Source organism: Oenanthe melanoleuca, chromosome 1A (genome assembly GCF_029582105.1).
Source record: "Oenanthe melanoleuca isolate GR-GAL-2019-014 chromosome 1A, OMel1.0, whole genome shotgun sequence".
NCBI lineage: Eukaryota > Metazoa > Chordata > Aves > Passeriformes > Muscicapidae > Oenanthe > Oenanthe melanoleuca.
In genome coordinates, this window is record NC_079334.1 from 39,021,554 (window position 1) to 39,035,617 (window position 14,064).

At 38.9% G+C, this 14,064-nt stretch overlaps 1 protein-coding gene across 4 annotated transcripts in view; it reads right to left on the reverse strand.

Moving 5' to 3' along the window:
* The window catches only part of SRGAP1 (SLIT-ROBO Rho GTPase activating protein 1), a 134,846-nt gene that overhangs the window by 58,961 nt on the left and 61,821 nt on the right, over window positions 1-14,064 (reverse strand). For all 4 annotated transcript variants that reach the window (XM_056516268.1, XM_056516267.1, XM_056516271.1 and 1 more), the window contains exons 2-3: window positions 9,275-9,470; window positions 6,667-6,829 (exon numbers count right to left, since the gene is read on the reverse strand). In XM_056516268.1, the coding sequence (XP_056372243.1) occupies window positions 6,667-6,829; window positions 9,275-9,470 (359 nt within the window). The remainder of the gene's footprint in view (window positions 1-6,666; window positions 6,830-9,274; window positions 9,471-14,064) is intronic.

Below are 14,064 nucleotides of genomic sequence, written 5' to 3' on the forward strand. Positions count from 1 at the left end.
CTAGAACACAAGGCTTACTACTTCCATTTCTTTGCAAATATCAGATTATTTTAATCTAATAAGAAGGATAAAATTTCATATATGAACAGTACACAGAGTGCTTATGAAGAAATGGAAAAAGACTGCAGATTTGCAAGCTGCTGTAGGAAAATGCCATAAAATCTTCAGCAAAAATTCTGAGTTGCCTTAAATTGGCATGCTGCCTTCAAAAGTCAGCAGCACAGATCTAACACAGCTTACACACCTCCTCAAAGCTCCAAGCAGAGGCCACCTGTTTATTCTTGGATAGCTGCTTCTACAGCGCTCAATAGGAGTGTTTTTTTAAATTATTTTAGAAGAAAGAAGGGCAAAACATACAAATAAGATGTCTGACATTAAGATGAGAGTATACCCATGTGGGAGGAAACACTAGATGAACCCCTGCTTCAAGCAATTTATCCCTTTCAACTGTTGCTCATAGGCATCTTGAGGCTGATGAGAAGTCAAGCCCTAAATACAGCAACAGCAGTTCTAAAGCAAGATGCTCTAACCTGGTAGTGGAAAAGTTTGTTTGAGAAGGTGAGACAGAAAACCCCAAACCAATTTTCTCTTTATGCCTTGAGATTTAACTGTAAGCAAAGCACACAGCAGTTCATTGAAGGATTCACTCTTCTCCTCCTGATGCAGCCCCACCTTAATGCAAATAGACACCAGATGAGCAGGGGATTTGGTGAATGATCACTATTTAGTAGGACCCATTTCTTCCCTTTGCTCCTTTTTTTGCAGCACTGAAACACAAGCAGTCTAGTCCATCAATAGTAAACTTCAAAGTGAATGGGAAAGACCACAATACACAAAGATGCTGTTGTAAAAGGACAATAAGCTTTAAACTGGAAGGCAAGAAGAGATGGAGGGAGGTGATCAGCAAAAAGAGTGAAAATTGGGAAGTGACAACCAAGAAGTGCCACACAATAACAAAGGAGTCATCCTTCCACCACTTCATCTGTGGACTCCAATTCGCAGAGGATGCCTGCAGTAACAGATAACATTTCCATTGATTTCAATTCTGATGAAAGATTTTGTAGGAATTGTCAAAAAAAAAAAAATCAAGAAATTTGGCTAAATTTAGCAGTATAAAAGAGATTTATTTTTCAAGAGCCAACACATTTTTCATCACCATTTAAGATCAAGAAATACTGACTTGAGTGGCGATTCAGCTTTTAGTGTAATATATGGCATGTTAGAGCACCAGTTAAGAAGTAAATTTATTTTCAGTGGTTAATTGCTTTCCTATTTCTTGTTTATGCTACTTAGTCTCTGCAGCAGGGTTCAGCATGTGTGAATGGTGTGCTCCTCTAGGAGCCTGTCCTCAGGATACCAAACAACAGAATGTAAAATGCAGCACACATTTTCCTGGAGCTGAGTTGATAGCTCTAATCAGGCTATTAAAACCTGACAAACAATCACTGAATGTGCTTATTTATTCACTGTGTCCCTGAAAATTGCACCTATTAACCAAAAGAACAAAGAATATAATAAAAATGTTAGAACACATGCAAATTCCTGCTAAAAATATTATATATTACTAATCTGGTTCAAGGCATTAAGAGATGGTAGTATATTTTTTTCACCTGATAGCAGCATAGATCATACACGTGCAACAGACAAACAAATGTACCTAAATCCTCCTTTCAGTATGTGCTCAGCTTTCAACACATCAGTGGTCCTACTGATGTTACCAAGATTTGTATTTCTGGATTAAAGTCTGAGAAACTTAAAATTTTATTCCACATTAATATATTTTCATTGCAGTCTGTCAAAATTTTCCCATCCATTTCAGTTAAAGCATAATTTGGCACTCCATCTTTACTCTTGTTTATTTCAACTGAAATTTAAGGGTCAGCCCAGCTCTTCCTGGAACTCTTTAGTGTCTGTATTTAGCATACACAATGCTACTCAGTTACATCATTTAAGGAAAATATTCTGTGCCTATTGCTTTTAAATGAGTCTGCTGCTGGTCCCTGTGGGAAGTGAAGTGCAAACCCTTCTTTTATGGAGGTTCCATGAGCTGCGTGACACTAACATAGCCAACTCAGCAAAATTTTGTCCCAGACTTGCCAGTCTATACCAACAAACAGCTTTGCTATCCTTTTAAACATTTAAATGTTTAAGAAAATGATGCAAAAAAAAAAAATCTATGTGCAACAATCTGTATAACATCAAACAGATTCAGTAGGTAGTCATATTCCTTGTTAATAGCCAGATTAAGGAACTAAAATATTTATTGTGCTTGGTTTCTCCAGCATCTTTTACTGTAAACATTAGAAGATGTGTTCATTTTGGCTTATGTAGATTTCCATCCAAGGAAAATACATGTTTATAAATTATAAATATACAAATCTGCTTAAGGATTTTGTGGGTAGGTGTTTATCCAGTTGATTATTACTGCTGGGGTAACCAGAATCACTGCATGAAATATTCTGCATAATATCTTCCCTTCTGCTTGACATTTCTCCTTATTACTTTATTCTTTAATTGTCCCCATGAGGCCAGCTACCCCATCTGCCTGAAGAAATGTGCAAGCACGCAAGGTTTGAAGTCCGCTACTTTATTTTTGTAATTTTATGTGCAGCATGAAGGCCAGGCATCAACAGCAATCTTACTGCTTTTATATGCCAGCAACTAAAAAGAAGAGATTAGGTGCCTATCTGAAAGTACAAGGCCTGCCTGACATAATGTCTTCCAATAAATGTTACAAAATCTCTGTACTATATCCTATCTTTGTCCTGCATTTAGTACATTTAAACAGATGCCAGATCCCGACCCCTGGAAAAAAAGAATGACAAATAGCTCCTGGGAGAACAAAATTAATTAATATTGACATGTTAAGGAGGCCAGACTAGACAGCAAAGCCATGTACAATCAGATAGCTGAATACAACACATCCAGTCCCATCAGACCATGTAGACCAGGTAGAGCCAGTAGGGATCATTTTCCCAAAACAATCCAAATATCCAGATATGTAGGAAAAACAGAATGATGAAGAACAGAGACTGAGACAAGAATAAAGTACAAAGGCTAAGGAGTGCATACACTCTTACCACTACATTTCACTAGATCATCATTGGCTATTGCACACACTTTTTACAGAAAAAGTAGAAAAAGGGTCGCTACAAGCTCCTGGCTTGTGCTATATCGCACATAGGAGGGGTAACAGAACAATACTCCAGTGGTAAGCATGGCCAGAAAAGGAGGAAAGTATTCCATCTTTTCTTTAGTACAATTCAAGCTGGAGTCTATCTTAAGATACAAATTCAAGCCACACTCCTCTAGAAAATGTAGGGCTCACTTCATGGAAAAGTTTCATCTGAGAACTAACATGCTCATCAGCAAGATGGAAAAAGTCAGTAACATTTACCATTGAGAAGCAGAATGGGAAGTCCCACCCTCTTGAGAAGAGAAAGGGGAGGAAAAAATAGAGTAAAAAGAATCAAGAAGTTCAGAGTGATTATGACTCTGCTTGTTGTCTCCCCTTATCTTGCTTGTGGGCAATGGGGCAAGCCACTCTGAGATATTTTCCCTTTCTGCAGCAGAAAGACTGGGGTTTCAGAGCAGCACAGTCAAGATCTGTTCTGGTCATGGACTTGGTGTACGTACTTACTCTCCAGACTTGGATATGGAGTAAAGCCCTTGCTGCTGCAAGACTGGTGGAGAATTAAAACAAGGTAAAAGTAGTGATGTGTAACACCATTAGATTAATAAGCTGTAAGATATATAACTGAAAGATCTAATCACTGAATATAGAGAAGCTTGACTAACTAGTATTTGTAAATTATAGAATCATAGAATTGTAGACATTACATGCCCTCACTGTGACAGCCAACAGAGCACAGATATTTCCTGCTCTTGACCATGGACTGCAGTATGACACTAAGCATGCACTTGTTTGTCTATTTTTAAAATCTTCATATTACTGCTTTTCTTGTTATTTATATTTATTACATAGAAAGACAGTACATATTTCACAGAAGAGTATGATCAGATTACAAAGTAGAAGTATCTGCAGGAGATGGCTTGTCTCTACTTTAATCCAAAATCTGTGGACAATGAACAAATTCCATATGCTTTCATAGGGATATGACACCTATTGAGACTGATTATACTTTTCTCTAACACTATTTTATTCTAAACATATTTTTTTTTCAAACGTAATTTGCAGAATTACAGAAATTTACAGAAATTGCTTAAATATGCTATTTGATGTTTAAAAATCTCCAACAAAATCAATGACATTATCTTAAGGGAGAATACAATTTTGATGGAAGACACTGCTGGCTGTCACTTTTCTCACTGTAAGTGCACCTTCTCTTTGCCCTGTGACCTCTTTCCTTCAAAGAGAACTGTAGAACAGGATATGTGCTTTGCATCTGATCTCTTTGTTGCCAGTAAACATCCATTATGCACTTCTGTGAGTACCTTAAGTTAGACTGTTCATTCACATCTGACACAAATTATCACAGGATAATGGAAGGGCTTGGGCTGGAAGAGCTTCATCATCAGTTCTGAACCTGGGAACTAACAGCACATAAATCACCAGTACTTTGCAGCAAGCACCACAGCAAGAACTGTGCACACTGGGGCTCAGTGGAAATACCAACCTTCTGCAACAAGTACTGAGCTGACAGAATGTCTTAAAAATGTGTGTTCACAATTGATACTGGTGAACAAGCACTGCCACATTCAGTCCATGTGTCCATGAAGTTTTCATGCCACACTGAGGTGCTGCATGTTTTCCTGCCACCCTTCCCCTAACATTATGGGACTGGCTCAAATCCCTGTACACAGCCTGTGCTTAGCTCACTCTGCCCATGTTCCACCTCAGCTAACAGCTGTTTGACATGACACCCTCACACTGAGTGTCAGCTGGCAAACCTTGATGAAAGGTAGGAAAGGGCTGCTGAGGACCTAGTGTGACCTTCAGCATATGCACAGCAGGACCATCTCAATTTCCCTGCTCTTTTCTCCCTTTTAGAAAATCCAAGTCAGGAATAAAAAGCAAGAGCAGCCGCATGCTCTTCTTCAAGAAACTGTGCTAGAAAGAGAAAATTTGAAATGTTGCACCTGCATGGGTACAACATGGAGGACAGAGACAAGGTTATCAGGGAGATGGGACAATATGCCTCCTGTTAACTTACTGAAAATATATTCACATATTTTCCTCCTTTTGAGAGAGGAGCTGCAGCAATCTCCATTAATAAATTATGAGTGAATATAAAAGGACACACACATCTCCACAGAAAACTTCAACAATATACCACTATACAGTCCACCTGGACAGAAGGGAAAGAAAAACAAAATTTCTAGTGCCAAAGAACTGAATTATGCTGAAAGCAAACAGGCTTGTGTAGTAATATATGCCTATTGAAGAAGATGTTTCTGAGATAAGATACAAACAACTGGAAAACTATTGCAGATTCAATAAAAAAAAATTCAAAATTGTTTGCAACTCTGAGCTATCCACACATAGACAGTACTGCAGCCTGTTGAAATCACTTTTCTCATTATTGGATCAATTTCTATAACTATCTTCCATATTACTAAATTGAGTAGTTAGTTAATTACGATTTTACATATCAGACGTATTATATGAACAACCTATTACTGATTGAGAAACTGTAAACTTCAACTCTGTTCCTGTTATAGGTTTTAATGCATACCAGGATGTTTGATTTAAGTTTTTACTTTTATTTCCTCCAAGTACAACCTATGTGCTTACTAAATGATTCTTCTTCCCATCCCAGAGCTACCTAGAAATTATGGCCAGGTATATGTGAAACCAGTTCCCCGTAATGAAAACATTAACTTGGGTACTGTTGCTATCATTTCATCACACAATTTACATCTTTCAATCTTTACTCTTCTTGCACTCTTTTTGTATGCCAACTGTCTACCAGCATCTCACTGTGACTACAAGTATGCATTTATAATCCATTTTTATTTTTGAACATTTTAACAACAACTGCAAACACATTATGTAGATCTTGAGCTAGAGTTGCCTAGAGTGCTTGCTTGGTACATGAGGGATTTACACATTGCATGTGTTATGAAAATACATAACTGTCATGGACAAGGACAAACATGTACAGAGACAACACTTAAATGATCTAACAGAAATTCTGATGTTATCAAAAGTGTATGTCCATATTCAATATTAGGAAGAAAAGCAAACACTTTTAGGAGAACTGCAGCACATGGTACCAACTTTATGTCAAGGGACTACAAATGAAACTTTTACTTTGTCTTCAATCTGTTTCATTCACAATGAAATTCTTTTTTACAAATAATTCATTAATACAGCATTACTATTTTGGGAGTCCTAAGAGAAAACTGTTTCCTTTCTGCATGGATAGACAAGTGTGCTTTTTAGAGAAGTACAGGCTTTTTCCTCTGCTTTTTGGGTATTTGTGATTCAACTCTTAAGGTCACCAGCATATACAGCAGGATCCCAGGCATTTCAGCACTAAGTATTTGCTTCAAGAGAACAGTCATGAAGAATTTATATGTATGCTAAAACAGATTTTATGCTGTGTGTGCTGAATCTTCTCCTCACATGCTATCTATTAGGACACTTCTGCCTCCCTCATGCATCTTAGAAGCCCGAATGGAGGACTGCAGGAGAGGCATTACCTTCTTGAACATCCTGGTGGAGTCTTCACTTATCTGCATGAATCTCATGATCACATTGTTCAGGTAGATCTCACTCAATGTTGCATGGTCTTTGCTTTCTCTTCTCACCTGGTTCAGCAGCAAGTACCAGCAATTCACTGGTGACAAGAGGTTCTGGTCTTTCCTGAGGAAGGAGATACATACATGCATAATGTATAGAAATGAAAAGGTTATGTATTTAACTGAAATATCTCACTGACATTTATAGCCATAACTTGTTACATAAGATAGCTGCTTCTGAACAGTCTATCCATTCTTGGAATGTCAGATTAGGCAAGCCTCAGATGACTTTTAAGACACATTCAAGTTTCATGAGGCATGGATACTCTGCAAATCACCTGAAAGTATAAAAATATCTTGCCACAACACTTAGAGATGGAGTACATGTAAATGTTCAAAATCAATAGAGGTCACTCCTGGAAGAGGAACAGTGATTAATTTCTGACATTAGAAATAAACAAGCACTGGAAGCACAACCCAAATCCTTCATGAGCATAATTGCAGGTGTAGCTGTTTCACTGCATTGGATTTGTATAACTGATGAAGTAGAAGAAAATGTCTCAAGCATCCATATTCTGTGAGCAGTGCTCATAAATTCACAGAATTCATAAACACACTGCTACTGCTAGTCCTAGATGCGTCAATTACAAGACAAGGAGCAGGACTGGACTTCTTCCAGTGGTCCAATTCTGAATTCCCATGACAGGCTTTGCAATGTTGGCCCACTCCCAGCTTTAATGTAGCAAAAAGTCAAATCAAAGATGACTTCTCATTTCTTTTACACAAGGCAAATAAAAATACATGTAGTTCAGCAACTATTTCACAGACAACAAACAGTTATTTATAAAATTTCTCTTATGATTTTCTTGACATTTTAGTATAAAGTTTGCCTTTCAACTACTGTTCCAGAAACTTGCTACTCTTTTTTTTTCCTCTTTTACAGGGATTCTCCTTTGGTTAAAAAGATAAAGCACATGAGGATACAACAGGCAGAAGTGGTGATAAATTGAGGGAGAAACTCCTCCAACTCTTGGCAAACTCTTCTAATAATTAGCTATTCTCATTGTTAGAAATATGGTCTTTAATTCCCATCTAATTGTCTACTTTTAGCTCTCACCCTCAGAATCAAAGCCACAAGGAATGATTAACAGACAAAAGTACTCTCTTAATCATCAGTGCTTTGCTTTGCTATGAATCAGGAGTTAAGAAAACTTCCTCCATTTGTTTCAGAGAGACATCTTAACAGTGTTACTTCACAGCAAGGGGTTTTATCAGCCAGTTCAGACAATGTGAGCACTCCTGAAGGGCCAGGCTGATATTACTTGGTCCTCACTGCTTCTGCATGTCCCAAAGCAGATTCCACAGACCTTCCTGATTGTTCTGGGAGCAATGGTGGGAACAGCTCGGGACCAACAACTAAAGCCACCTTTGCTGCAACCTCTTCTCAAAGCAGAGAACTGCAAGAACAAAGCCAAAGGCAGAACTCAAGTTGTAGCCCCCATGCACAGCTGCCAGTCTGGATTTAACATGTTTAAGAACAAGGAAAGATGTTTGTACACACGAGGAAGAAAGATTTTGCCACAAGCAGAATAAAAGCCAGGGCTATCTCTGAAGTGATGACATATGCACAAGTTGGTTATTTCAGAGAATCATTGAGTCACTAAAACATATTTTAAGAAATATATTAATGCTCTTTGAACTGTGCAAGCTGTATTTGATTAACCTTTCCTTTGCCAGATGTACTTGGAAAAGACTTTTGTCCTGAAACAACAGTTCTATCTGTGTATCTTTAGAACAGCACTGAGTGAACAGTGGGAAAATCACTTTTTAGTTTTACAAACACAAAATACTGTTCTAAATCCCTAAGCATAACAGGGCCAGACACATGCATTCATTAATCAGCTCAAGTCAGGAAAATAATAACATGAGTCTGTGTCAGCAAGTGATGCACATGAAGCATTTCAGAAAACATACTTTACACGTTATGCCAGATACTACCTGACCACTTGTTTTGCACAAAAGATACCATGTAATTAAAGGGATACATTAAATTGTAAACAACACATAATGTTCACATCATCTTTATTATCTGGAATCAGAGGGCTGAAGATGCAGCAAAGTTCAGATGCAATAACAAATCAAAATAGTTTTATTTCTTAATGTCTTTTTTGGCCAAAATTGTCTTTTTTGTTGTTGTTGTAATGTTGACTGACCTTCATGCAGATACTTCAAAATCCTATCAACTCCACCAGAAATGAGCACACAGATTTTCAAGCTTTGGGGCTCTGCATCTCTTCCAGATACCGGCTGCATTTTGGGTGGTTTAAAATCCATATGGTAGATTATGGATAATATCTGTGCAACTTACCTTTTAAGAAACTGAAACTACTCGTCAGAAGCTGACATGAGTAACTGCATAGACCACACCAACAGTAGTATTTAGCCACTAATCTACCTTCAACTGCAATGAGAACTGCAACACTGCTAAGCAGGGGTGGACATTTCAAATAAGCCTTTGAACCAGCAACAGGTACAGCATGGGGGCGATGGGCAAGCAGGTTTATCTTACTTGTACTGCTGATGATCCTTTGTACTTCTTGTTTTTGCCATGAACCTCTCTGCCAGTTTTTCCAGGTTTCGGGAATACTCCATCTCTATTTCCGACTTCTTGCGGAAGAAATCCTGCAGATCCTGAAGAAGCTGCACTCTCATTTCAGTCTGCTGCTCCAGGCATTTCTGTTGCTCAACGAGTTGAGCTCGGATCTCTAACGAGAGAAACACATATCCACTCAGGTCAGTGAAAGCAAATTAACTGAGTGCTACCAACCAAAATTACAAACACTGCAGTGTACTTGAGCCTCACAGCTACACCAGCTGGAGCTGGGTTTCAGGCCCCATGGTAGGTTAGAGCAGAGGCAACTCTCACTTCTGCCACCACACACTTAATGCCCAGCATCCTGTCACCTGCTGTCTGTCTCACAAACAGCTGTGGCAGGGGCTCAGGACTCTGCTGGGCTCAGGTGAGTCTCCATCTTCTCTCCCATCCTCCTCCTGTCCTCTGGCACTGGCACAACATTCAGCTTGGAGTGATCTCCTTGCAGAAGGTGGTGCTGCCCTGAAGAATGGTTGGATAAACAAGCACCCTCTGGGCCAGGATCAGCCTGCTGACTGTCAGGTGTTCTATCATCATATATATCACAGAAACAACCTTGTAACAAACCCTGGAGGCATTATCCCTTGAAACTGTGCATAGGTGAGCTTCCATATCTGCCCTGTCTCTGCCAGGGAGGGAACCAGTGTACTCTACATGCATTCAACAATGTTTTACAGCAAATATAAGAAAACATGTACCTATATTTAGATACAACTATTTGAAAATCTACACAAGGTTCCAGAGACTATAGTCTATGTTTCAGTATTAAAAAAAAAATCAGTTTAAAAGAATCTCAGTTTAGAAGGGAATATATGCTCACAGTTCTCTTCTAGAGCAACAGGGAATGCCTCCAGATTTCCTACCACTTTTTGCCATATGCAAACTTACTATGAACAGGGTTTTTGAGATTTCTGTGGTTTTGATTTTTTTTTTTTAATTTTGGTTGGTAATTTTTTAGCACTTTTATTTCCTGAGTGCTAACCAGTCAAACACATTCTAAGAATACCTAGCCTAAAAAGATCTCACCAGTTCTTTAGAGTTCATAACACTTTTGTCAGATGCCCAGGCGCAGTAAAATCAGGAGTAAACTTCCTGACAATAATATATAAATATTTTTTACACAATTTAATACTGTAACCAGGATTTATCAATAGCAAAACACTCAGAAGTGATGTCCATGTAAATGCAAAATTGTTGCGAAATTTTACTTGATTCTTAATGACATAACCATGCTGTGGGCAAAACGATCCTGGAAATCTTCAAAGCCCACAGCATAATTTGAAACAGAAGAGCATTCTAAAACTCATGCTACCATCACATGGAACTGCAAACCACTAAGTACTAATAATATGGCAAAAAATTAGCTGATGCAACTAGGATCTAATGCATCCTTACTGATCTTACAGCAGGTATGAAGGCAGATATCCACTCTGCTGGGACTCAAATGTGTATACAGAAATAAGGAAGCATGAGCGCGGAAAACTGTTAAATTTGCTGGAGGAGGAAGACACTGCAGTATTTTCTTCCAGATCTCCTGTGAGCTACCAGCTGCTGCGTTAATCATTAATGAGACCATCCATTTTTGCAGTCTGGGAGGTGAACCAAAAAATTCATGGTTTGGTTTTCACTTCATTTCAAATCAGTTTGTTGGAAAAGAAACTGTGCCTCCAGCAAGGATGAGCCACTGTAATACAACACTGTATCAATGACATTCATGTACACAGAGGAGAAAATCACATCGGAGCCGGAAGGTTAACAACAGAAACAGACACTCAAGACCACTTTTTTGGGTGTCTACTGCTCTTAATATTGCAGTGATGGAAAATTCCTGTGTATGGGAAACCAGTTGTACAGACTCACTGGTCAGAAGCAGCAATTTTGTCTGTAAGCTGGAGTTTTCACTAAATCCAGATGCATGTATGTGGTCTCTATGCTTTGGCCATCTCCCTTTCCCACTCAAGATTTTCTAGCAGTCACTTTGAAAGCAGCGTTTTATACGGAGCAACTATGTTCTGATTATTTTGTAGGTCAGTGTATCTTGCTGCTATAATTCTTCTTTTTTAGGCAGGCTTTTACCATAGCAACAGGAGTGAGAAAGATTTTAGAAACAGGAATATATGAATAGAAATACAAGAAACAATGAACAAGGGACAACAGATAAAATATGAGAAACTGTCGTAGCTTTTTGATGCTGTCTGGATTTCCAGTGGACAATACTGGCTTCCTTCAAACTTGTATTTTAGAACACAAAATTGAAGAATGATCTACAAAAGCTGATAGAGATGTACAAGCTCTGAGTAAGGTTAGTAAAATTTGGGGCTCAGAAGGCTGAAGCTTTATGAAGGAAGATTTGTAATTTCTGGTTATTTGAATCTCAGCAAAGAGAAAGAACATGTTGACTCCAAAAGGCTGAGCCTGTGGCCTCCTCCTTGAGGAGAAAAAGGAGAGATGTACATCCTACTCATGCTAGCTGACCACAATCAGTCCAGAAGTGACTTCAATAGCAGTTCTCCTTCCAATCTTTCATGTTATTCTGCTCCTCCATTTTTTAATTCCTCTTTTACTAATAACATGTGTAATGCCATACTGGCAGGCTGAGGAGATGGCAATGAATAAGAAATCAGATCAGAAAATTCTGTGATTTCCATTTCCTGATAAGAGCAGTGGATTTAAAAAAAAAAAACACCAAAAAAAACAAAAAACAAAAAACAAAAACAAAAAAAAACAACAAAACAAAAACAAGCAACAATAAATCCACAGAACAAGTACTGGCAAAACAGGCAGGCAGCCCGAGTGGCTGTGCATGACAAAATCACAACTGGCCAGGTACTATTAATTATTAATTGTGATAGACTACTCATTACCTACTGCTATAGAAAAATGTACCAGAGCAATGCTATTTTCTTTAACTAGTTCATGTGTAATTTCCCTAGGGCTAGAAAAAGTGGCATGGAAAATTGCTGCACTGTATTTGAAGAAACACAACCAGTATAGTCCAAACTTCATAGATACAGAACCAGGTGCAGCAAGTATGAGAAGGGTGCCTGTCTTTACTCTTATTTTGCTGGCACATTAAAATTTGAAGTTGAATTGGTACCAGTTGTAATGGACAATGACATTGCCCTATTCTGCTCTGCTGAATGGCTGATGTCAAATTGCCAGGTTATTTTGTGCCAGGAAAAGACCCGTTTAGACCCTGGATGAGTTAGCAACTTCTCCTTCTTTCTCTTGGCAGCTTTGAGTCATGCTCAGTGGTTTTTTGGCCAGGGGCTAGCTCAAAAGGAATCCTATCCATTCAAAAGGAATACCATCCAATTCTGTAGCTTGAACAGACTGAAATCACATCAACTGGAAAAAAAAATTAAATGTGCCCTACACTTTGTCCAAAATTTGCACATATGAACAAAGTGAGGAAGCAGTTCATTTGACAGCACTTAAGTCAATAAACTGAATAAAGTTTTACTTGCAAAGATTTTCATGTTAAAAATCATTTTAGTTACACCCTCACAGATACCCTCTACTAGAATTACTGCATTAAGTATAAAATCAGATTTTATTTTTGCTAGTTTTGAAAATATAACTCTAACCTTTCAACTAATCTTTATTTCCTTGACAAGTGGGTAAATCTGTGCACCATGAAAAAGAGACAAGATTATTGTTACTTTGAAAGTTAAGTAAGTGCAGATGAAGCCGAACTACTGACATCACCCAAACTGTAATCAGAAACAACTCATCAAGGTTAATTCTTCGCACACAGTACAGTATTACAAACAGTGACTTATATAGCAGTGCAGTGCTATAGCACTGGATTACCCTGAAGAACAGGTTTGTAATCAGTGACAGGTCAGGGTCCCCCCCACCGACGGAACCTGTGGAGATACACTACAATGTGGCACAATCATAATGCTGGCTACACACCAGCATGGAAAAAAGTTCTTCACCTTCACTTCCACACACAAAAGCACCAGGTTCCATCAAACATCCCAAAACAGTCACAGGAATAACCAAATTAACCCATGGACAGACAAGCACTGCTCCTCCTGCTACAGAAATGCCCACCCCATCCCTGCCCTGCAGTACTGCAGTGCTCCAGCTGCACTAGGCTATGCCTAGCCTTGCAGACCTTGGAGGCCTGTCAGACTGCCACAAACTCTTTAACCAACTCTCCAGCAAAGCAACTCCAAAGAATGCTTCATGGTGCTGTCAACACACCTGCCTCAAGACGCTTCCTGTCTGAGCCACTGCAAGAGCTGCTACAGCCTGCCACTCTTAGCTCCCATTTAAGTGGAACTAACTTTTGTGCTTGCAAAGCAGCCCTGACATGGGCTTTGGTGTTTACTGAAAGCTCTGGAAAATGCCACAGAGCAGGACATGTCTCCCCAGTCACCCCCCTGGGCTGCACCGCAAGCCTCCCACCTGCTGCCTCACCCTGCCTGGCAAGGAGTTATATTTAAGTCATGATTACAACACACAAACTATGCAGACAGATTAATCCAGTGGCATTACTGGATAATCATACCAACAGCCTAGGGGCCTCACCCTTCAAAAGATCACAGAAACAAGTAACGCAACAGAACTCTGAGAGTACAGAGATTCTCACAAGACATAGCAATGATTGCAAGTTTTCTCTCTTGGGTAACCAGACAAAGCCACATCACCTCCCATTTTTCTCAAAATGTCTCTTTCCCAAAAAAAAAAAAAAAAAA